Raw genomic sequence first — 24,205 nt, 5'->3', positions numbered from 1 at the left:
CATTCTATACCCTTGTATACACAAGTTACACAGTTGGTGACAATAGATTGAGGCTGCATAGAAATCAAGTTTCCAAAATTTTGCACACCCGATAAAAACTGCAGCAATCCAGAATTCAATTTTCTGTTTTCTTAAAAAAAATAAAACTCCAGAATAAAAACAAGATGACTTTACTGAAAACTGCATGAAGGGAGAGCATGGCAGCACGCACTGGCTCTCCCATCATGGATGCAGGTCTCTGGTCGCTGCTCTCCCCTTTCTCTTGGGTACTCTGACAGGAGGAAGGGAGGTGTATGTGTATAAGGGGGCAGGGTACAAGAAGGGGATTAGTGAATGGACAATCAACAGAGGTCAGTGGCATAAACACAGTGTCAAAGTTCAGTCTTCACTGGTTTCCATTTTAAAATACCTTTTTAATAAGTAAGTTCTTTCAATTCTGGAAACTGAATTTTGGAGCCCAACACCTTTAATAAGACTCACCACGACCTTTAATAAGGGGTGTTTGGCGGGGGGCGGGGGGGGGGGGGGGGGGGGGGGGGGGGGGAGAGAGAGAGAGAGAGAGGAGGAACCTAAACATGTATTCCCTTTTATTTTTATAAACACCTCTTTAAATACTAAAGAAGTACAAACCTGTTTTCTGTTGCACACAGTTTATTTAACAATATGGTATATAAGTAAGAAATGAGTTTTAACCAGTTTATACAGTGATTGAGAGTTTTGTTTCCTTATTTATAGTAATTATATAACTTGCATGATTTACACTATAATTGCTTTCTTCTCATTTCAAGTTTCACAGAGAATAAAGGAGGAAAGGAAAGGATATTTCTTCTATTAAAATCAGCACAATCTATCAGTGATCATCCTAGTTTCACTAAAACCAGTTTATCATGAAACAAAGCAACAATTTCTACATCTGCAAGACAAAGTTTGGCATTTGCCAGTATATGTGTGCAATGGTCTATTCCTATCTATACAAATTTAATACTTGAAACGCCCCCACAGACTTCACTATAGAAAAACCTTCCCAGAACACGTCAGAAAATTATTGGTATACATTATATGTTGCATTTTTCAGGATTTTTTTTCCTGGTTTTTAAACACAAAAATGCTGAAAGTCTGAAAAATACAAAATAAAAAATATGAATAATATAACGAACTTGCTCTTTCTCCATTAAAAAAAAATTAGGCAATGAGTCATTAGCAACAAAAGCAAACAGGAAACAAAAAAGGGGAAAAAAACAAACACAACCAGAATGTGCAACCAGTCTGAACAAAAAATATATTCTTTGTGTTTTAACAGCAAGTCATCCCTCAATGTCTAAGGAAGTTGCAGTTCCTTCTAGGGATTGATCATCCCCAGACATCTGAAATTTTCAGTACAAAAGTCTCAGGAAAAATTGCTCCCAAATGCTACAAGTTTTCTTCCACAAATTTTTCTAGTGTGTCACATGTAATAGTGGAGCTCGATAGGCTGGAAGTGTCAGCACCCAGTCCTAAGTCGGCAGCGCCACTATGTATAGCACTAATGCCAGGATTAGTCAGTTGTGGAAGCATCGCACTCTGTTCCGGGGTGCTAAAGTGTCCCTGATCCATGGGGTTAGCCTGGGGCCCTGCTAGTCCTGGGTGTGGGGAGCCGGTCTGGGGAGAAACATGGTGGGGAGAAGGTTGTGGCTGTATCCTTGGTGATGGGCTGGAATGTGGAGGTTGGGATTGGGGCCGTGGTGAGGGTACCGGCTGTGGCGACCGCACCTGGTTGCTAAGGGAAGTGGCAATCTGTTGGCTCTGAAGGTGAGATGATTGCGGCTGTCCTGAGAGCATGTGCTGTTGGGGGCTCATTGGGTTGGGCTGACCTGGTGAGCCCATTTGCTGCTTCATCTGCTGCTGCTGCAGAATCCGTTGCTGTAGCGCCTGTTGGATGGTTGGAGTCCCGTCAGTTCCCATTCCTGGCTGACTCAGCTGGTTTATCTGTCCCATCTGGGTGAGTTGTCCCATAGACACACCTTGCATGGTCATGTGCTGCTGTATGCGTTGCTGTGGAATAGTTTGTGGGTAAGCTGCTCCAGGTGGCTGCTGGAACTGGGTGTGACCTGCCATTCCTCCAGCCATGCCACTGCCTTGTTGTTGCTGCTGTTGTTGCTGCTGCTGCTGCTGTTGTTGTTGTTGTTGCTGTTGAATGAGCTGGCGCCTGATCAGCAGCTGCCTAAATTGTGGGTTAATAGTTGCCAAGGTAGGGCTATGTCCGGGATTCATCATGTTCATGGTTTGACCCTGAGCATTCATGCTGCCCAAGCCTTGCTGCTGTGGAGATAAGGTAGGCCGCTGGGTACCTGCCTGCATGGGGTTCAGATTCTGATTCTGCAGTGGATTCTGCATGCTTGCTTGAGTGTGTATGCCCGCTTGCTGCATTCGGGGCTGGGGTTGAGGTTGCATGCCAGGTTGCGTTTGCATGCCAGGTTGATTAGCCTGGTACTTAGCTGTTCGTTGCTTTATGAATGCTGCCATAAGTTGTGGGTTGGACTTCAAAATATTAAGCACCTGTTGTTGCTGCTGAGGAGAACTGGGTGATTTCAGTGTTCGTAAGAGATCCTGGAGAGCATTTGGGGGGATGTTGCTCCGTGGAGGTTGCTGGACTCCTGGCATCCTCTGCCCTGCTGATGTCTGTGGAGATGTCATCTGCATGCTGCTCCTCATACCAGCTTGCAGAGGCTGTGATTGTGATAGTGTCGTTCCTTGTGGCCACTGCCCTGGTTGCATGCCAGGAATCACCTGACCCACTGGCGGCCGGGCAACCTTCATACCCACGGCCGGCATCTGGTTGACAGGCCCAATCTGTTGCCCAATCATGTTTTGCCGTGCCATCCCTAGACCATTGTTCATGTTTGCCATTTGGTAAAGCTGCTGCTGCTGCTGGGCCTCCAGCTCAATCTGCCTGGCCACTTCCAATGCCGCGGCTGGTGGAGGTTGAGCAGGAGGGGCTTGGGGAAGTGGTGCAACCTGGTTTGTAGGTTTTCCCTGTGAGACAGTGGTGGGGGTTTGAGTCCTTGGTGGATTGGGGAAGCCACTTGGCAAGCTGTTGGATGGCGGGGTCTGAGGTGGGGGTTGAGGCTGCGGCGTCTGAGGGGTGCTGGGCTGCTGTTGTCCAGTAGGTGTAACAGGGGCGGTTGAGGTAGGAGAAGGCAAACTTGGCTGAGGCACATTTCCACGCTGCATGGTGGCCATCCTTCTGCGTAGCATCTGCGCTTGCTGCAGTCGGTGCTGGAGCTGCTGCTGACGTAGCTTGTGTTTTATATTGAGGCAGAATGGCACCGGGCATTTGTTCTCTTGGCAGTGTTTTGCATGATAACAGCAGAGGGCAATAAGTTGCTTGCAGACAGGGCAACCTCCATTGGTCTTGCGTTTGCAACCCTTAGTGTGCTGGACAACTCGCTTCATCTTCTGGCAGGACGGCAACGAGCAGTTGGCATTGCGGCACTGGCACGCGTGGACCAAAGACTGGATGCAGCGCTGGATGCTGAGGCGACGAGACTCTTGCGGGCTCTTGGAAAGTGGATCTGGTTGGTTACTGCTCTCGTCATCTAGCCCCAAGCCCCATTTAACCATTTTGTGCTCATGGCCTTTAATGTTGTGGCAGTTGACACACAGGTCGTAGTCCTGGATCAGAAGAAGAATTAAAAGTGAGAACCATTGTATTTGAACGAACAGCTGAAAATTTACCAGTAGCTGACACAACTATTTATCAAGGCACAAATATAAACATGTTTGTCTTACCATGCATTAATTCAACCTTATAGCATTTAGAATTTTGAGGTTGAGAAGATCAATATTCAAAACATTTTAGCTTAAGAGTAGAAAATAATTTAATTAAAAAATTGTGTGAGAGAGAACAGTTTCGGAGATAGTTTCTATCATTTATTATCCCCTTCTTCCCAGAAGATGCTCATTCCTGTTGGGTTATGGCTCTTATGGCTCAGGACTCTATTTAGTACCTCACTCTATGGGCATTCTCCACGTCTGAACTGCGCAGTAAGCATTGGCAGGCTAAATGAACTTAGAGAGGACATTATTGTCTAGCACCCTTCCATTTCCATCCAATCACGGACACACACTTTACACTAGATGGTGATTGCCCCCTCCCACTCCCAGTAATTCTGTCGGCAAGGGCAGTGATCCTTGTAATAAAAACAGAAAGTGCTGGAAAAATTCAGCATGTCTGGCATCATCTGTGGATAGAGAAACAAAATTAACTTTTGAATCCGATAAAACTTCTTCAGAACTCAAAGCATTTTCTGTCTATACTTCAGATATCCAGCACCTTCAGTATTTTGCTTTTATTTTAGTGATTCTTGTTGTGCTTGGTTAACTGTTCTCAACCCAGCACAAACTAGCGATTTCTGAACTTTGACGTCACCAACTGAAGTCGGTTAATACTTTTTATTTTCCCAAGACCTCTTCTCAAATGGTACAGGTGGTTCATTAACAATGATCACTCAATTTGTTAACAGAGGAATGGCAGGATATAGCCAATCTTACCTCACAGACTGTGCAGTGCCACCGTGTTTCTACGTGGTGCTTGCACTCATTGCACGTGTAGACAAATCGGTCCTGGCCTTGATTGTGCAACTCCACCAGCATGCACATGGTGGACCACTTTGCACGGCGCAATGAAGAAAACTCCAAATGCTTGTCCCTGGCCAGTGTAAGGAAAGCATCACGGCCATCCATCAAATCACAGCTCAGTAAGGAGTCAGGGTCCACCACAGAAGGCAAGGTATTCACCACTGGTCCAGCATGGAAGTGGATCACAAAAAATACCTGAAAAAGTAGTGCTATTAGAAGAGAACAGCAAAGATTGCGGAAATTGATGCATTTCTTGAACATTAATGTCAACTTGGAAATTCTATTTAAAAATAAATATAACTGAACCAGTAAAGTCAAAATCTGTCCACAGTTGAATGGAACAACCTCACAACTGATATCTCCTACGATCCAATAAATCATCACATCTAAATTGCAATTATAAATTGAGGATAAAGTGAACTTAAGTAATTAATTCTCCTCAAGAAAAAACTTGGATAAAACCTAGAGCTTATACAAGGAGTATGGGCCCCTGAGGTAGATCTTGATGGTCACCTTAGGTCTTGATTTGCAGAGGGGACACGGAGTAAGGTTATGGGGAGCTGGGGATTAGTCTTATTATACGTACCTGTCTTCCACCAGAGTTCTCCCAATATACCCCATAATAATAAGTGTACAAGGATTCATTAAAAAAAATCCTGGCAAAACATCAACTAAATTTATCAAAAGGAGGCAAGAGGGTTTAAACGGGCAAAACAGGGCCCAAAATGGTTTCCTGGCTGGCTTATTTTAGCATTGCCATTTTATCCACAAAAAATATCTGAATAACAAGTGATTCACCATCTAACAGAACTTTGAAGGAGTAACTGTGAAGCACTTTTTTGTGGCTGTTACGTACTTGCACCTTTCCCAGTCTGCTTCGATCAGATGGTGGAAATAGTGCAGCTTACAAAACTCTCCAGACTACTTCTGGCACAATATGGTTAACCTAGAAGGGGATAGATCCTTCTCACTTCCACTCTGCCAGTTATTTTTCCTCTGTGTCTGTCGCTCTTTTTCATGCGCACACACTTCAAATTGGAAAATTTGCTTTCTAATAGAGCCAGGAGTCTCAACAGTGAAGAGACTGGAACAAAGGACGGCCAATGTTCCAAAACCTTGTTACCTGGCAATGCCACTGCTGAACTGCAGCAGCAAACAAAACAGCTACAAATCTACAAGTATAAAAGATTAATTAATACCTCAAGGCATAATATGATTAAGAAAGATTATTCTGGAATCTGAAATCTATTTATTTTTGTTCTCCCCTTCTACTTCACCAAATTTCTCCCGACCTTTCCAGTGAATGCTGATTTCTTACCAGGCTACAGTTTTATGGGTGTGTGCTGTATTTTGTTATGTCTCTCAAGGGCATTATTCATATTTGAGCATTAACCGTGAGCATTTGTAGGTTGTTTGGCCCCCAGGGATGGTTTTCACCTGAGGTCGATCTTGGCCTTAACCAATACTGTCAGGTGCACAGCTGCAGCAGTGTCTGCTGCCTCACAATCAAGATGGTGAATCCTGCCTCACAATCAAGATAGTGAATCCAGTGACGGCCTTGAGCCGAGTGGTCACACAGAAAATGGCTCTCTCGAGAACTTCTTACCAGGCCCTTTAACCTGTCAAACGGACACAAAACTATCACATAATCCACTCAGCCTCACCCCAATTAATACTCAACTGACCAAAATGGGGTCAAACCAGCTGCAGAGCTGCAAAAACAGCAATGTTGGAACAGGAAAACCACAACCTCAGAACAAGGGGAGGCACTGGGCAAAACAGATCGGAGCGGGACACAAACGCTGGCCCACTTGTTGATGGAGCAACTGTTGGAGCTTCTTTCGATAGAGACACAGAGACTTAATAAAAGAGGACTTTATGTCGGCCATGAGCTCACAGTGCCGCGGACCCGGTTCGATCACGGCCCGGGCCACTGTTCGTGTGGAGTTTGCATATTATCCCCGTGTCTACGTGGGTCTCACCCCCACAACCCAAAGATGTTCAGGTTAGGTGGACTGACCACGCTAAATTGCTCCTTAATTGGGGAAAAAAAATTTGGGCACTCTAAATCTATGAAAAAAAAAGAAAAATTGTCGGCCATGAGGTCAGCAAAAGAAACCACATTGGGCCCCATAAAGAAGTGATACACAGGGCAGAGCGGAGACTGGAGACCCAGGAAGCGGCGATGCGGGAACTGGAGAAATTGGCCACTGACCAGGACGAGCGTATCGCCTTGCTCGAAGCCGAGGTAGCAAGGTTGGTAATGATCCAGAAAAGGGGAAAGTTAACGATCAGGAAAACAGGGTCCGTCGACAGGACCTGAGAATTGTTAGCCTGCCAGAGGATGCAGAGGGCAGGAACCCGATGGAATATGTCTCAAGGATGCTCGGGAAATTGGGGAAATAATAGCACAGAGCTCTCAAGGACAGGAAGGAAAGGGTGGCTAGGCACTCAACTCCATATTGGAGGTGGATCAGCGGTCCTCCGCGGCCCTGATCGTGGAGCTGCTGGCGGACAGGAAAAAACTACAAATGGAATTTGACCTGCTCTCCAGTGGGAAAACAGTGAACCAACCCCGCCAGACAAGGGGGACAAGTTTGGACGTATTCCCTGTGGACTTCTAGAAGATGTACGCGGCAGCACTGGCCCAGCACCTGCAGATGTTCAATGATTCGCTGTCGAGAGGGGCCCTGCTGCCAATGCTGGCACAGGCCTCTACATCACTGATCCCTTTAAAGGACAAGGACTCGATGGAGTGTGGGTCATATAGACCCATCTCACTCCTGAACACTGATGCCAAAGTTCTGACGAAGGCTCTGGTGAGGCAGCTGGAGATTTGCTTGCCAGAAGTAGTCGCCAAACATCAGGCGGCATTGTCAAAGGCAAACAGCTAATGGCAAATATCAGATGTCTTCTGAACATGATTATGACACCACCCGGGGAGACGACACCAGAAGTGATCATCTCCCTGGACGCAGAGAAGGCCTTTGACAGAGTCGAATGTAGGTGCTGGAACGGTTTGGGTTCGAACCAGGGTTCTGCTTGATGGGAGAAATGACTGTACAGCGCTCCCATGGTGAGCATATGGACAAACGTCACCAGCTCCGAATGCAGAGCAGCACTAGGCAGGGATGTCCATGGTCCCCGCTTGTGTTTGCCCTGGCAATCGAACCACTGGCTGTCACCCTCATGTCGTCGAAGGGGTGGAAAGACATCCAAAGGGTAAATATAGAGCACAGAGTCCCCCTCTATGTGGATGATCTGCTCCTCTATGTCTCAAACCCCCATGCCAGCATGGGAGGAACTCCTAAGGGAGTTCGGAGCCTTCTCGGTTATAAACATAACCTGAGCAAGAGCAAAATCTTCCCTGTGATTCCCCAGGGGGAGAACCAGAGCTGGGGATGCTGGCCCAAGCCAAGTTCTGATACCTGGAGGATTCAGACAGCCCACAACTGGACACGGATCCATAGGTGGAACATGTCAATCCTAGTGGAAGAGGTGAACAGAGACCTGCGGACGTGTGATTCGCTCCCGCTCTCTCTGGTGGGAAGGGTGCAGGCAATACAACCGAACGTGCGGCTGAGATTCCTCTTCCTATTCATATCCCTCCCGATCTTCACCAAAGTAGATAAATTATTTACGCCGTTTGTGTGTGCCGAAAACCCCCCAGAATACACAAGAGTGTCTTACAAAGAAGGAAGAATATGGGGGCCTGGTGCTGCTGCATCTCCTATTCTACGACTGGGCAGCAAACGCAGAAGGGTACGGGAGAGGGAGAGAGCCAGAGGCGGAATGGATGTGAATGGAGACCTCCTGTATGGGGACATTCCACCGAGCACTGGCCATGGCCCCACTCCCAGCCAAATGCTCGAGAATCCTGGTGGTGGTGGCCACACTATGGACATGGAACCAGCTCAGGCACCATTTCAATCCTGCTGTGGCCCCCATCTGCAAAACCCATAAATTCATCCCGGCAAAAATTAACGTCTCCTTCAAAACGTCAAGACAGGACGAAGGACAAAGGGGTACTGTCAGTGGGAGACCTGTATGTAGATGGCAGAGTAGCGCCCTGGGGGGACTAACAGAAAATTCCAACTCCTGAAAGGGAATGAGCTCCAATACCTACAACTGAGGGTCTTCCTCCGCAGAGACCACGACATTCCTCCAGTTACCTGGACACATCCTACTGGACAGACTACTGGCAGCAGGCGAATTAGGGGACGGTGACTGTGCCAACATGTATGGACGAATGTTAGAGGAGGTAAAGGCCCCTCTGGATGAATCACAGAAAAGGTGGGGGAGGTGCTGGACATGGCGATGGGGTGAGCGGGTTCTTCCCAGAGGTGGAGTACAAATGTGCGCAGTGCCAGTGAGGCCCGGCCAACCACATCCACGTGTTCTGGTCCTGTCCCAAACTTGTCGGGTACTGGAACGCCTCCTTCAAAGTCATGTCCAGGGATGTGAGGGTGAGGGTGGAGCCATGCCCGCTAGTGCCGCTCTTCTGGGTGGAGGAACAGCCAGAACACTTTACGGTTGGAAGGACAGATGCCCTAGCCTTTTGCCTCCCTGACGGCCACTGGAGGCCCCAGCTGGAGATCAGCAGCGTCACCCAAGGCTGCAGTCTGGCTGTCAGACTTGGTGGAATTCCTCAAATTGGAGAAAATAAAATTCGCCATCAGAGAATTGGGACACAATACATAGAGGCAATTCACCAGCTTCTTTGAAGACTTGTTTGACACCAGGATCTTATCTTTTTGTTATAAATACAAATGAAAATGGGTGACACGTGGCGCAGTGGTTAGCACTGCTGTCTACAGCGCTGAGGACCCGGGTACGATCGCGACCCCAGGTCACTGTCTGTGTGGAATTTGAATACCCCCCCCCCCCGTATCTGCATGGGTTTCACCCCCACAAACCAACGATGTGCAGGTTAAGTGGATTAGCCACACTAAATTGCCCCTTAATTGGAAAAAATAATTGAGTACTCTAAGTTTGTTTATAAAAAACAAATACAAACGAAAATCAATAAAAATACTTCTCAAAAAATAGAATGAATCCTCGCTATTTATATCCCCCTTCGACCCGAGGGGTTCTGGCTTTTAAAACAAAAACGCACTTAAAAATACGATCAAAAACTAGTCAAAAAAGACCAGCGTAATGTGAAAAAGAAAATGGTGTTCTGGTAGGTAGAATTTAAAACTGTCCTCAGTACCTCTTTATGCTTTTCCATGGTGGCATACAGCTTCTGCGACAAGTCGTTAGCTACATTCGGCATTCCAGGTTTTTTCTTGTTGGCTCGGCTAATGCTGCTTTTATTCTTATTTGTTTTCTTGTTGTTCTTTTTCTTTGCATTTTTGCTGTCTCCTTTCTTTCCCTGGAATAGGTTTAAAAGGATATTTAAACTATTTTAGATGCCTAACATTGAGTAGTAATTCACTATGACTGACCTTCCAAAAGTAACAATTTTCCGTATGGCTTTATTTCCATCACATAAATATAGATGCTAGGTATTTGTGCTTGAATTCTAGTTAACTGCAGACTTTCCTGTCACAGTAAATAGAGACAAGAACATAAGAAAAAGGAGGAGCAAACCATATGGCCCATTAAGTCATGGCTGAATCATAGCTGAACTACCTTAACCGCATTTCCCTGTCCACTCCCTTGATTCCGACAAGGGGGTCTTCTCAGCCTTGAGTATAGTCATGATGTGGAGATGCCGGTGTTGGACTGGGGTGGGCACAGTAAGAACTCTTACAACACCAGGTTAAAGTCCAACAGGTTTGTTTCAAATCATTAGCTTTCGGAGCATTGCTCTTTCCTCAGGTGAATGAAGAGGTGGGTTCCAGAAACACATATATAGACAGTCAAAGATGCAAGACGATACTTTGAATGAGAGTCTTTGCAGGTAATTAAGTCTTTTCAGGTGCGGACATCCAGTGCCGGCGGGCGGGAGGCAGCCGCGGAATGGAGGGCTCCCGTTCGGGAACGACATTTTTGGGGCTTTAAGCCCGGTCCCAGGGTCCACGGAGGCGGCAAAAGCAGGGAGAAGGCACAAAGGAGGCACACTGAAGGCACAGTAAAGGAAAATGTCGAGGGTGAGCAAAAAAACGGCCGTAAAAAAAACAGCTGAATGTCCGTCGGGGAGTGGAAAGGTCACCGCAGGGTCACCAAGGAAAATGGAGGCTGGAGCATCAGGGGAGGCCACATTGCTTACGGCTGAAGAAATAACTAAGGTGATGGCTGCAGAATTCGAAAGGCAGTTTACAAAATACATGGAGACAATGAGGAAGAAGACGAGGGAGGTTTTGAGTGTGCTGGTGGAGGAGGCGATTTCCCCGGTGAGGATGGAGGTGGCGAGCGCAGTGGCGGGGGTGCGGGAGCAAGGAGAGGCGCTGAAGGAAGTGGAGGAGACATTATTGCAGCACGGTGATCAACTTACCTCGATGGGGAAGGAGATGCGGAAGGTGATGGAGATTAACAAGGATCTGTGAGGAAAAATGGAAGACCTGGAAAACAGTTCCAGGCGACAGAATTTGAGGATTATGGGGCTGCCCGAAGGAGTTGAAGGGCCGAGGCCGGCAGAGTATTTTGCTGCGATGCTGGCGAAACTATTGGGGGAGGGGGAGGATCCCTCCTTTTTAAAACAAAATTTAGAGTACCGAATTATTTTTTTCCAATTAAGGGGCAATTTATAGAGGCCAATCTACCTTCCCTGCACATCTTTGGGTTGTGGGGGTGAAACCCACGCAGACACGGGGGGGAATGTGCAAACTCCACATGGACAGTGACCCAGGGCCGGGATTCAAACCCAGGTCCTCAGCGCCGTAGGCAGCAATGCTAACCACTGTGCCACCGTGCTGCCCCGGGAGGATCCCTCCTGATATGAACTGGATCGGGCTCATCGGTCATGGAGGCCTGTACCAAAGGCGAGTGAGCCTCCAAGTGTAGTGACTCTGTGCTTCCGTAGGTACAGTGTGAAGGACACGGTCCTATGCTGGGCCAAGCAGAAGCGGGTGGTGCAGTGGGCTGGAGCTGGTATACGTGCATACCAGGACTTTACGGTGGAGCTGGCGAGGAGGCAGGCTGCTTTCAACCGGGTGAAGAGGGCACTGTACATTAGCAAGGTGCAGTGCGACACTGTATATCCAGCGAAGCTGAGGGTGACTTACAAGCTTAAGGACTTTTATTTTGGAACGGCGGAAGCAGCGGAGGAGTTTGCGAAGGCAGAAGAACTGTGGCAGAACTGGGAAATTGAAAAATGGCCATGTGCCGATGTAACCTCATGACTGTATTTTCTTCTTTTTTTGTTTCACTGCATGCGGGTGTATGGGCTAAAGGAGCCAGTGTTGTATATATATTTGGACAAGGGAAGTGATGGGACTTTCACTCGAAGTGAGGGCTCTTTGGGGTGTAGGTGGATATGCGGGGTGTGTGTGCTAAAAGAGGATTTCTGGGCTTTCCTAGGGCCGGGCAAGGGGGAAAGGGACCCGGGCGGGGGCCTCCACGCTGGCCGGTTTAAACCGGTCAGTGAACGGGAGTGAGGTGGGCGGAGGGGCTGCGGCCATCGGAGCCTGGCAGAACAGGGCCCAAGTGGTCTAGCCGGGGTGGAAAGTTGGGGGGAAGGAACCGAGGTTGGGGGGAGGAGTTTTACAAGAGGCAGTGGACGGGAGGAGTTGGGGGGGGGGGGTTTACAACTCTTGGGTATAATGTACAGTACTCTTTCAGAGGTTGGATGGCGTTGAGTGTTTGGCGGTGGTGGCAGCAGGGGGGGGGGGGGAGAGAGAGAGAGAGAGAGAGAGAGAGAGAGAGAGAGAGAGAGGGGGGGGGGGGGAGAGAGAGAGAGAGAGAGAGGAGGAGAGTGGACTCTATGGTGACCATGGGCGGTCCCGGACTCCATTTTTCTTTTTCTCTTTTGTTTCCACCGTGGGAGGGTTTGTTTTATTGGATGCATATATTGACAGGTGGGCCATTGTTTGGAGCGGTAGGAGGATGGGATTGTTGTTATTGTTAAGGGGATTGATTTTGTATTTGTTACTGTTTACGGTTTGTGGGTGGGGTGTACATTTTGAAGGAAAATGTGAAAATGGAGAATAAAAACATTTAAAAGAAAGTATTTTCAGGTCCAAACTCCAAACGATGCAACCGGAGAGAGGGATAATCACAGGTTAAAGAGGTGTGAATTGTCTCAAGCCAAGTACACTACAGAGAGTTACCAGCAGATCCGACCAAGGAACATACCCGCCAATTCAACAGACTGATCAAGACCTTAGATCCAGACATTCAAAACACCCTACGTCCTCTCATCCCACGTACTCCCCGGATTGGAGATCTCTACTGCCTCCCGAAAATACACTAGGCCAACACACCAGGCTGTCCTATCGTATCAGGCAATGGGTCCCTGTGTGAGAACCACTCTGGCTACATCGAGGGCATCTTGAAACCCATCGTACAAGGTACGCCCAGCTTCTGTCATGATACGACAGACTTCTTACAGAAACTCAGCACCCATGGACCAGTTGAACCAGGAACATTGCTTGTCAGAATGGACGTCTCGGCACTCTACACCAGCATCCCCCATGATGACGGCATTGCTGCAACAACCTTTGTACTAAACACCGACAACTTCCAATCTCCAGACGCAATTCTGCAACTCATCCGCTTCTTTCTGGATCACAACGTCTTCATCTTCGACAACAAGTTCTTCATCCAGACACATGGAACAGCCATGGGGTCCAAATTCACACCTCAATACGCCAACACCTTCATGCACAAGTTTGAACAAGACCTCCTCACCGCACAGGACCTTCAACCGACGTTATACACCAGATACATCGATGACATTTGTTTCCTTTGGACCCACAGCGAAGAATCACTGAAACAACTACACAATGACATCAATAAGTTCCATCCCACCATCAGACTCACCACGGACTATTCTCCAAATTCTGTTGCATTCTTGGACACACTCATCTCCATCAAGGATGGTCACCTCAGCACTTTGCTTTACCGCAAGCCCACGGATAACCTTATGATGCTCTGCTTCTCCAGCTTCCACCCTAAACACATTAAAGAAACCACCCCCTATGGACAAGTCCTCCATATACACAGGATCTGCTCACACGAGGGGGAGCATAACAGACATCTACAGACACTGAAAGATGCTCTCGTCCGAACGGAATATGGCGCTCGACCCATCGACCAACAGTTCCAACGCGCCACAGCAAAAAAACTGCACTGACCTCCTCAGAAGACAAACACGGGACACAACCGACAGAGTACCATTCGTGTCCAGTACTTCCCCAGAGCGGAGAAACTACGACATCTTCTTCGCAGCCTTCAACACATCATCGATGAAGACGAACATCTTGCCAAGGTCATCCCCACACCTCCACTACTTGCCTTCAAACAACCGCGCAACCTCAAACAAACCATTGTTTGCAACAAACTACCCAGCCTTCAGAACAGCGACCATGTCACCACACAACCCTGCCATGGCAATCTCTGCAAGACGTGCCAGATCATCGACATGGGTACCAGCATTACACGTGAGAACACCACCCACCAGGTACATACTTGTGTGACTCGTCCAATGTTGTCTACCTCATACGCGGCACGAAAGGACGTCCCGAAGCGTGGTACATTGGTGAGACTATGCAGACGCTGCGACAACCGATGAACGGACATCGTGCGACAATCGGCAGGCAGCAATGTTCCCTTCCAGTCGGGGAACACTTCAGCAGTCAAGGGCATTCAGCCGCTGATCTCTGGGTAAACGTTCTCCAAGGTGGCTTTCAGAATGCGCGACAACACAGAATTGCCGAATAGAAACTTATGGCCAAGTTCCGCACACAAGTATGGCCTCAAATGGGACCTTGGATTAATGTTGCGTTACATTCACACCCCAACAGCTGGCCTGGGCTTGCAAAATCCTACCAACTTTCCTGGCTTGGGACAATTCACACCTCTTTAACCTGTGATTATCTCTCTCTCCAGTTGCTCAATTTGGAGTTTGGACCTGCAAAGACTCGCATTCAAAGTATCGTCTTGCATCTTTGACTCTGTCTATATATATATATATATATATATATGTTTCTGGAACCTACCTCTTCATTCACCTGAGGGAGGAGCAGTGATTCGAAAGCTAGTGATTCAAAACACACCTATTGGACTTTAACCTGGTGTAAGACTTCTTATTGAATATAGTCAATACACAATCATCTATGGTACAAAATTCCAAAGATTCATAAATATCCTCTGTAAATAGATTTCTCATCTCAATCCTAAATAATCCTAGAAAGACAGGGAAAACAAACTCTCAGTATCTATCCTGGAAAGCTCCTTCAGATTCTTGTGTGTTTCAGTAAGACCACTTCTCAGTCTTCTAAACTCCACAGTTTATAAGCCAAATTTACTCCGTCCCACTTCAAAGGACAACATCGAGAATTCCAGGAACCAATCGAGTCAATTTTGCTGTATTTTTTAAAATATGGAGTCCAAAACTGTGCATAGTATTCTCGGTATGATCTTGTTGAACTCCTATGCCATTGTAGAAAATTCTCAATGTGTATTCCAGTCCCCTTTTAAGAAAGGCCAGCATGCCATCTGTGTTAATTGCTTGCTGAACCAGTATGCCAACTTTCTGCGATCCTTGTACAAGTACACCCAAGCCTCTCTAAACATCAACATTTAAAAGTGTCATGCCTTTTAACAAATACTCTGCTTTTCTGTTCCCATTACCAAAATCAAAAACCTCAGACATCTTGACATTAGACCGTTACCATTTTGCCCAGTCACTTAACTGGTATATAAAGAGGAGAGGAGCTGGAGATTTAAAAGCGGGAGAGGAGCCGGAGATTTAAAAGCGGGAGAGGAGCCGGTGATTTAAAAGCGGGAGAGGAGCCGGAGATTTAAAAGCGGGAGAGGAGCCGGTGATTTAAAAGTGGGAGAGGAGCCGGTGATTTAAAAGAGCGGGAGAGGAGCCAGAGATTTAAAAGAGCGGGAATTCAGTAAAGACCAGAGAGAAACTGAAGAGTGATGTCACAGGAGGGCTGTGATTGGATTGACCAGGAGAGGACCTGCTGGTAAGTAGTGGTAAATGATAAGTAGTTTTTCTTTTCATTGTTTGTTTTTTTGTTTCCTTTGTTTTTTGGCATTGTAATTGCATAAGTTAACCTCAGGGTTAAGACATGGCAGGAGATCCCAAACCCTTGTGTAAGATGTGGGAGTTCAGGGACATGTCCACTGACCCTGGCTCTTTCACGTGCAAGAAGTGTGTCCAGCTGCAGCTCCTGTTAGACCGCTTGACAGCTCTGGAGCTGCGGATGGACTCAATTTGGCACATCACAATGCTGAGGACATCGTGGATAGCACGTTTAGCGAGTTGGTCAGGTGAAAATTACTGAGGGAGATAGGAAATTAGTGACCAAAAGACACAGCAAGAGTAGGAAGGCAGTGCAGGTGTCCCCTGTGGTCATCTCCCTGCAAAACAGATATACCGATTTGGATACTGTTGGGGGAGATGGCTCACCAGGGGAAGGCAGCAGCAGCCAGGTTCATGGCACCGTGGCTGGCTCTGTTGCGCAGGAAGCAGAATGGCAGGGCTATCGTCACAGGGGACTCAATTGTAAAGGGAATAGCCAGGTGGCTCTGTGGACGCATTTGAGACTCCAGGATAGTATGTTGCCTCCCTGGTGCAAGGGTTAAGGATGTCTCGGAGCGGCTACAGGACATTCTGGGGTCGGGGGAGTGTGAACAGCCAGCTGTCCTGGTCCACATAGGCACCAACGATATTGGTAAAAAACAGGATGAGGTCTTACGAGCTGAATTCAGGGAGTTAGGAGTTAAATTAAAATGTAGGACCTCAAAAGGTAGTAATCTTAGGATTGCTACCAGTGCCACGAGCTAGTCAGAGTAGAAATGTTACGATAGATAGGATGAATGCGTGGCTCGAGAGATGGTACAAGAGGGAGGGATACAAATTCCTGGGGCATTGGAACCGGTTCTGGGAAGGTGGGACCAGGGCAAACTGGATGGTCTGCACCTGGGCAGGACTAGAACCGATGTCTTGGGGGGGAGGGTTTAAACTAATGTGGCAGGGGGATGGGAACCGATGCAGGAAGTCAGAGGGAAGTAAAACGTTACCAGAAACAAAAAGCAGTCAGGGGACAGTGTAAGGCAGAGAAGCCATAGTCAAAAATCAAAAAGGGCCACAGTACAGGGTACAGTGAAGGAGGAGATTGTGAGAAGGGAGGTGGTCAATGCAGGATTGAGGGTGTTGTACCTAAATGCGCGCAGTATACGGAACAAGGTAAATGAGCTTGTTGCACACATTGAAATTGGCCGGTACGATGTTGTGGGCATCACAGAGACGTGACTACAAGGGGATCAGAGCTGGGATCTAAATATCCAAGGATATATGTCCCATCGAAAGGACAGGCAGATGGGCAAAGGGAGAGGGTTGCATTGTAGTAAGGAATGAAGTTAAATCGATAGCAAGGAGCGATATAGGATCAGAAGGCATAGAATCTCTGTGGGTAGAGTTGAGGAATCGCAAAGGTAAAAAGACCCTGATGGGAGTTATGTACAGCAGTAGCCAGGGTGGGGGCAGAAAATAAATCAGGAGATAGAAAAGGCGCGTAAAAAAGGCACTATTACAATAACCATGGGGGACTTTAATATGCAGGTGGTCTGGGAAAATCAGGTTGGTCGTGGATCCCAAGAAAAGGAATTTATGGGATGTCGAAGAGATAGTTTTTTGGAACAGCTTGTGAAGGGCAGCCGGTGACTAGTGGTTTGCCTCAGGGATCTGTGCTGGGACCACAACTTTTCAGAATATACATTAATGATCTGGAAGAAGGAACTGAAGGCACTGTTGCCAAGTTTGCAGATGATACAAAGATCTGTAGAGGGACAGGTAGTATTGAGGAAGCAAGGGGGCTGCAGAAGGATTTGGACAAGCTAGGAGAGTGGGCAATAAAGTGGCAAATGAAATACAATGTGGAAAAGTGTGAGGTTATGCACTTTGGAAGGAGGAATTTAGGCACAGACTATTTTCTAAATGGGGAAATGCTTAGGAAATCAGAAGCACAAAGGGACTTGGGAATCCCTGTTCACGATTCTCTTAAGGTTAACATGCAGGTTCAGTCGGCAGTTAAGACGACAAATGCAATGTTAGCATTCATGTCATGGCTAGAATACAAGACTAGGAAGGTACTTCTGAGGCTGTATAAGGCCCCATTTGGAGTATTGTGAGCAGTTTTGGGCCCCGCATCTAAGGACGGATGTGCTGGCCTTGGAAAGGGTCCAGTGGAGGTTTACAAGAATGATCCCTGGAATAAAGAACTTGTCGTATGAGGTCTGTACTCATTGGAGTTTAGAAGGATGAGGGGGGATCTTATTGAAACATACAGAATACTGCGAGGCCTGGATAGAGTGGATGTGGAGAGGATGTTTCCACTTGTAGGAGAAACTAGAACCAGAGGACAACATCTCAGACTAAATGGCGATCCTTTAAAATAGAAATGAGGAGGAATTTCTTCAGCTGGATGGTGAATCTGTGGAACTCTTTGCTGCAGAAGGCTGTGGAGGCAAAACCACTGTATCTTTAAGACAGAGATAGATAGGTTCTTGATTAATAAGGGGGTCAGGGGGTATGGGAGAAGGCAGGAGAATGGCGATGAGAAAATATCAGCCATGATTGAATGGCGGAGCAGACTCGATGGGCCTGAGTGGCCTAATTCTGCTCCTATGTCTCACGGTCTATGGTCTTGTATCTCTTTAGTCTTGTGTGTCGTCCTCATAGCCTTTATTCCCATTTAGCTTTGTAACATCTGCAAATTGTATACATTACTATCAACTTCATCTAAGTCATTCAGATTGCAAATAACCAAGGCCTGGGGGCAGCATGGTGGCGTTGTGGTTAGCACTGCTGCATCATGGAGCCAAGAACCTAGGTTTGATCCCGCCCCGGGTCATTGTCCATGTGGAGTTTGCACATTCTCCCCATGTCTGCGTGGGTTTCACCCCCACAACCCAAAGATGTGCATGGTTGGTGGATTGGCCACGCTAAATTGCCCCGCAATTGGAAAAAATGAATTGGGTACTCTAGATTTAAAAAAACAGTATTCTCTTTGTGCCAGCTGCAATATTGCACTTCAAGCATTTTTTGCTCTTGATCCAATTAACCAGGATCTAAATTCACATTAGACCAGTACCACAGCAGTGATTAAAATGTGAGTCACAATTTCAAATGGCCACCAGGTTCTGAAGGGCAATCATAACCAAAATAATGAGCCTCTCCGCTGATTCCACGTGAAGACTGAATTTCAAATTTCCCATCACAGATTCTGCATTGTTTAAATGTGGTGAAAAAGAGCCGGGGTCAGTAGAAGTCGGCTGACTTACGGAGGGGATACCGGGTTGCTGCTGGAATGGCCAAGAAGGAGCTGGAGCGTGCAGAGGGGGTCGGGATGGGGGTCTGTCGCTGTGGGGAACGGGCTGAGCGGGGACGTGGCGGATTACGGAAGGGTGATGGCTAGTCGACGGGGGAGGGGGGCAGGTGGCCCTCCGATCTGGCTGATCACCTGGAATGTGAGGGGACTGAATGGGCCGGTCAAACAGTCCCGCGTGCTCGCACACCTGAGGGGGCTGAAGGCGGACGTGGCTATGCTTCAGGTGGCGGATCAGGTTAGGTTGAGGAAGGGGTGGGTGGGCCAAGTGTTTCATTCGATGGCGATCCTGGTGGGGAAGAGGGTGTCGTTTGAGGCGTCGAGTGTGGTGGCAGACAGCGGCGGGAGGTACGTGATGGTGAGCGGCAAGCTGCAGGGGGAGCGGGTGGTGCTGGTCAATGTATACGCCCCAATCGGGATGATGCGGGTTTCTTGCGGCACATGTTGGGCCGGATTCCAGATTTGGAGGCGGGGGGGCCTGATAATGGGGGGGGGGGGGAATTTCAACACGGTGCTGGATCCGCCACTGGATCGATCCAGTTCCAGGACAGGTAGGAGGCCTGTGGCGGCTAAGGTGCTGAGGGGGGGTTTATGGACCAGATGGGAGGGGTGGATCCATGGAGGTTCGGGAGGCCGAGGGCCAGGGAATTTTCATACTTCTCCCATGTGCATAAGGCCTACTCCCGGATCGATTTTTTTCGTTTTGAGTAGGGCGCTGATTGCGAGGGTAGTAGATGCTGAGTACTCGGCGATAGCCATTTCGGACCATGCCCCGCATTGGGTGGACCTCGAGCTGGGGGAGGAGAGGGACCAGCGGCCGTTGTGGCGCTTGGGGGTGGGGCTGCTGGCGGACGAGGTGGTGAGGGGGCGGGTTCGAGGATGTATCGAGAGGTATCTGGAGGCCAACGATTATGGGGAGGTCCGAGTGGGGACGGTCTGGGAGGCGCTGAAGGCGGTGGTTGGGGGGGGGGGGGGGGGGGGGGGGGAGTTGATCTCCATTCGGGCCCACAGGGAGAGAGGGGAGCAGAGAGAAAGGGAGAGATTGGTGGGGGAGATGGTGAGGGTGGACAGGAGGTACGCGGAGGCCCCGGAGGAGGGATTGCTGAGGGAGCGGCGCAGCCTTCGGGCTGAGTTCGACTTGTTGACCACCAGGAAGGCGGAGGCTCAATGGAGAAAGGCTCAGGGTGCGGTGTACGAGTATGGGGAGAAGGCGAGCAGGATACTGGCACACCAGCTCCGTAAGCAGGATGCGGCCAGAGAGATTGGTGGTGTTAAGGATCGGGGAGGAAATGTGGTGCGGAGGGGGGTAGACATTAATGGGGTCTTCAGGGACTTTTATGAGAGACAATATCGGTCCGAACCTCCGGCGGAGGAGGGGGGGGGATGGGGCGCTTTTTGGACCGGCTGAGGTTTCCCAGGGCGGAGGAGGACGGGTGGAGGGTCTGGAGGCGCCAGTTGAGCTTGAGGAGCTGGTCAAAGGGATAGGGAACATGCAGTCGGGGGAGACGCCGGGGCCGGATGGGTTCCCGGTTGAATTTTACAAGACGTATGCGGACCTGCTGGGCCCCCTGTTAGTTAGGACCTTTAACGAGGCAAGGGGGTGGGGGGCTTTGCCCCCGACGATGTCTCGGGCACTGATCTCCTTGATTCTTAAGTGAGACAAGGATCACCTGCAGTGTGGGTCATACAGGGCCGATCTCACTCTTGAATGTGGACGCCAAGTTGTTGGCAAAGATCTTAGCCACGAGGATAGAGGACTGTGTGCCGCAGGTTATTCACGAGGATCAAACGGGGTTTGTGAAGGGGAGGCAGCTGAACACTAATATACGGAGGCTCTTGAACGTTATAATGATTCCGGCGGTAGAAGGGGAGGCGGAGATAGTGGTGGCGCTAGATGCAGAGAAGGCCTTTGATAGGGTCGAGTGGGGGTACTTGTGGGAGATGCTGGAAAGGTTCGGGTTTGGGGATGGGTTTGTCAGTTGGGTGAGGCTGTTGTATCAGGCCCTGATGGCGAGTGTGGCCACGAATAAGAGGAGGTCGGAGTATTTTTGATTATATCGAGGGACGAGGCAGGGGTGTCCCCTGTCCCCCCTACTTTTTGTGCTGGCAATTGAACCCCTGGCTATGGCGCTGAGTGAGTCGGGGGATTGGAGGGGGCTGGACCGGGTGGGGAGGAGCACCGAGTGTCGCTCTACGCGGACGACCTTTTGTTGTATGTGACGGACCCGGTGGAGGGAATGCCGGTGGTGATGGGGATTCTCCGGGAATTTGGGGATTTCTCAGGGTATAAGCTTAACATTGGGAAAAGCGAGCTGTTTGTGGTACACCCGGGGGACCAGGAGGGGGGGATTGGGAGGCTCCCACTGAAAAGGGCGGAGAGGAGCTTCAGGTACTTGGGGGTTCAGGTGGCCAGGAGCTGGGGGGCCTTGCATAAGCTTAACCTCACAAGGCTGGTGGAGCAAATGGAGGAGGAGTTTAAGAGGTGGGACATGCTGCCGCTGTCTCTGACGGGTAGGGTGCAGTCAGTTAAGATGACGGTGCTCCCGAGGTTTCTGTTCCTGTTCCAGTGCCTCCCCATCCTTATCCCGAAGGCCTTTTTTAGGCGGGTTAACAGGGTTTGTGCGGGCACACGGGACTCCAAGGTGTTGAACGGGTGTTCTTGGAGCGGGACAGGGATGGGGGGGGGGCTGGCGTTGCCTAACCTCTGTGGGTATTATTGGGTTGCCAATGCAGCGAAAGTGGGTAATGAATGGGGAGGGGGCAGCATGGAAGAGGATGGAGATGGCATCCTGTGTGGGCACGAGCCTGGAAGCGCTGGTAACGGCGCCTCTGCCGCTCCCTCCAACGAGGTATACCACGAGCCTGGTGGTGGCAGCTACCCTCAAGATTTGGGGGCAATGGAGGAGGCACAGGAGGGAGGTGGGGGCCTCGATGGGGTCCCCGATACGGGGGAACCACCGGTTTGTTTCGGGGAGAATTGATGGCGGGTTCCTGAGTTGGCACAGGGCAGGTGTCAGGAGGCTGGGGGACCTGTTCATAGACGGGAAGTTTGCGAGCCTGGGTGAGCTGGAAGGGAAGTTTGGGCTCCCCCCGGGGAACACCTTTAGGTACATGCAAGTAAGGGCGTTTGTCAGGCGGCAGGGTTCCCTCTGCTGCCGCCGCGTCGGGTTCAGGACAGGGTGCTCTCGGGGGTGTGGGTTGGAGAGGGGAGGATCTCGGAAGCGTACCAGGTGATGCAGGAGGTAGACGAGGCCTCGGTGGAGGAGCTGAAAGGTAAATGGGAGGAGGAGTTGGGTGAGGAGATTGAGGAGGGAACGTGGGCGGATGCCCTGGAAAGGGTGAACTCCTCCTCTTCTTGTGAGAGGCTTAGCCTCATACAGTTTAAGGTGCTGCATAGGGCTCATATGACCGGGACAAGGATGAGCCGGTTTTTTGGGAGCGAGGACAGGTGTATTAGGTGCTCTGGGGGCCCAGCAAACCATGTCCACATGTTCTGGGCATGCCCAGCACTGGGGGAATTTTGGAAGGGTGTAGCAAGGACGGTATCGAGGGTGGTAGGATCCAGGGTCAATCCAGGCTGGGGACTCGCAATATTTGGGGTTGCAGTGGAGCCGGGAGTGCAGGAGGCGAAAGAGGCCGGTGTTCTGGCCTTTGCGTCCCTAGTAGCCCGGTGGAGGATTCTTCTTCAGTGGAAGGATGCGAGACCCCCAAGCGTGGAGGTCTGGGTCAACAATATGGCGGGGTTTATTAAATTGGAGAGGGTGAAATTTGCCCTAAGGGGGTCAGTGCAGGGGTTTTTCAGGAGATGGCAACCATTCCTAGATCTCCTGGCAGAACGGTAAAATCAAAAGGTCAGCAGCAACCCGAGGGTAGGGTGGGGGGGGGGTTTGAATCTTTGCCAACGACGGCCGTTTATTTATTTTTTCTCTTTTGTATACACGGGGGCGGGGGGGGGGGGGGGGGGGGGGGGGGGGGGGGGGGGGGGGGTTTGTTCTTAGAATTTTCTGTTACTGTTTTCTTTTTTGTGAAAATGTGAAAATTTGAATAAAAATTATTTTTAAGAAAAAATGTGGTGAAAAAGATCAGTTTGTAAAATCAAGGTTGGGTCATATGAGATGCAAAACTTGAAACGAGTGCTCCCATTCCCCATGCAAGAATTTTTATTTGCTCGCTACGACTGAATTTGAACAGCAGGAACAAGGAAAAGTGCTGCTTGCAAAATATCAGGTGGTCAGCAAGGCATCAACTGCAGATTGGTGAGATTCCTCATTGGTTTCCAGCTTGTATGTGAAGACTAAAGCAAATCTTCATTGCAGAACTACAGAATGGTTACAGCATAGAAATAGGCCATTCAGTCCATCACGCTAGTGTCTGCTCTCTGTGGGAGCAACTCACCTAGTCCTTGCCTTTATCCTGCAAATATTGTTGTTTTTTAAAAAAACACTTTTCAAGAGTAAAAACAACAAAGTAAGAAACACCCACCCAACCAACAACCACACCCAGTCAACATGACTTACATACACAGTTCGCCAGCCCCCTCCCCCCACTAACTAATCCTGTCTCAACCATCCCCCTCATCTCCCTCCCCATCCTACCTCTTCCCACCCTACTGCAAATATTACTTTTGAGATAATAATTCAATTTTCTCTTTAAATCCAGGATTGAATTTGCCTCCATTATACACTCTCTGGCCTGCATTCCAGATCCTAACCACTCACTACAGGGAAAAAAGTTTTTCATAGAAACTAGGAGCTGGAGTAGGCCATTCAGTACTTTGAGCCTGTCCTGCCATTCAATATGATCATGGCTGATGCTTGATCTCAATGCCACATTCCTGTTTTCTCCCCATACCCCTCGATGCCATTAAATTCTAAAAAAAGTATCTATTGCTTTCTTGAGTACATTCAGTGACTTGGCCTCCACAGCATGATGTGGTAAAGAATTCTACAGGTTCACTATCCGTTGAGTGAATAAACATTTCCTCATCTCATTCTTAAATTGTCTACTCCGTATCCTGAGACTGTGCCCCTGGTTCCAGGTTCCCCAACCAGGGAAAACAGCCTCCCTGCATCTAGTCTGTCCAGCTCTGTTAGAATTTTATACTTTTCAATCAGATCGCCTCTCATGCTTCTAAACCCAAG

The 24,205-nt window shown here is 49.0% G+C and overlaps 1 protein-coding gene across 6 annotated transcripts in view; it reads right to left on the bottom strand.

Moving 5' to 3' along the window:
* Window positions 1-633: 633 nt before the first annotated feature.
* LOC119978481 (CREB-binding protein-like) overlaps window positions 634-24,205 on the bottom strand; it is a 218,298-nt gene continuing 194,726 nt past the window's right edge. For 5 of the 6 annotated variants that reach the window (XM_038820142.1, XM_038820144.1, XM_038820146.1 and 2 more), the window contains 3 exons: window positions 9,830-9,991; window positions 4,531-4,812; window positions 634-3,651 (listed from right to left, as the gene is read on the bottom strand). In XM_038820142.1, coding sequence (XP_038676070.1) covers window positions 1,411-3,651; window positions 4,531-4,812; window positions 9,830-9,991 — 2,685 coding nt within the window. In that variant the 3' untranslated portion in view covers window positions 634-1,410. The remainder of the gene's footprint in view (window positions 3,652-4,530; window positions 4,813-9,829; window positions 9,992-24,205) is intronic. The other variant, XM_038820145.1, reaches the window with a different exon arrangement.

This window comes from Scyliorhinus canicula, chromosome 15 (assembly GCF_902713615.1).
Source record: "Scyliorhinus canicula chromosome 15, sScyCan1.1, whole genome shotgun sequence".
Lineage (NCBI taxonomy): Eukaryota > Metazoa > Chordata > Chondrichthyes > Carcharhiniformes > Scyliorhinidae > Scyliorhinus > Scyliorhinus canicula.
This window is presented reverse-complemented; position numbering and strand designations above follow the sequence as displayed.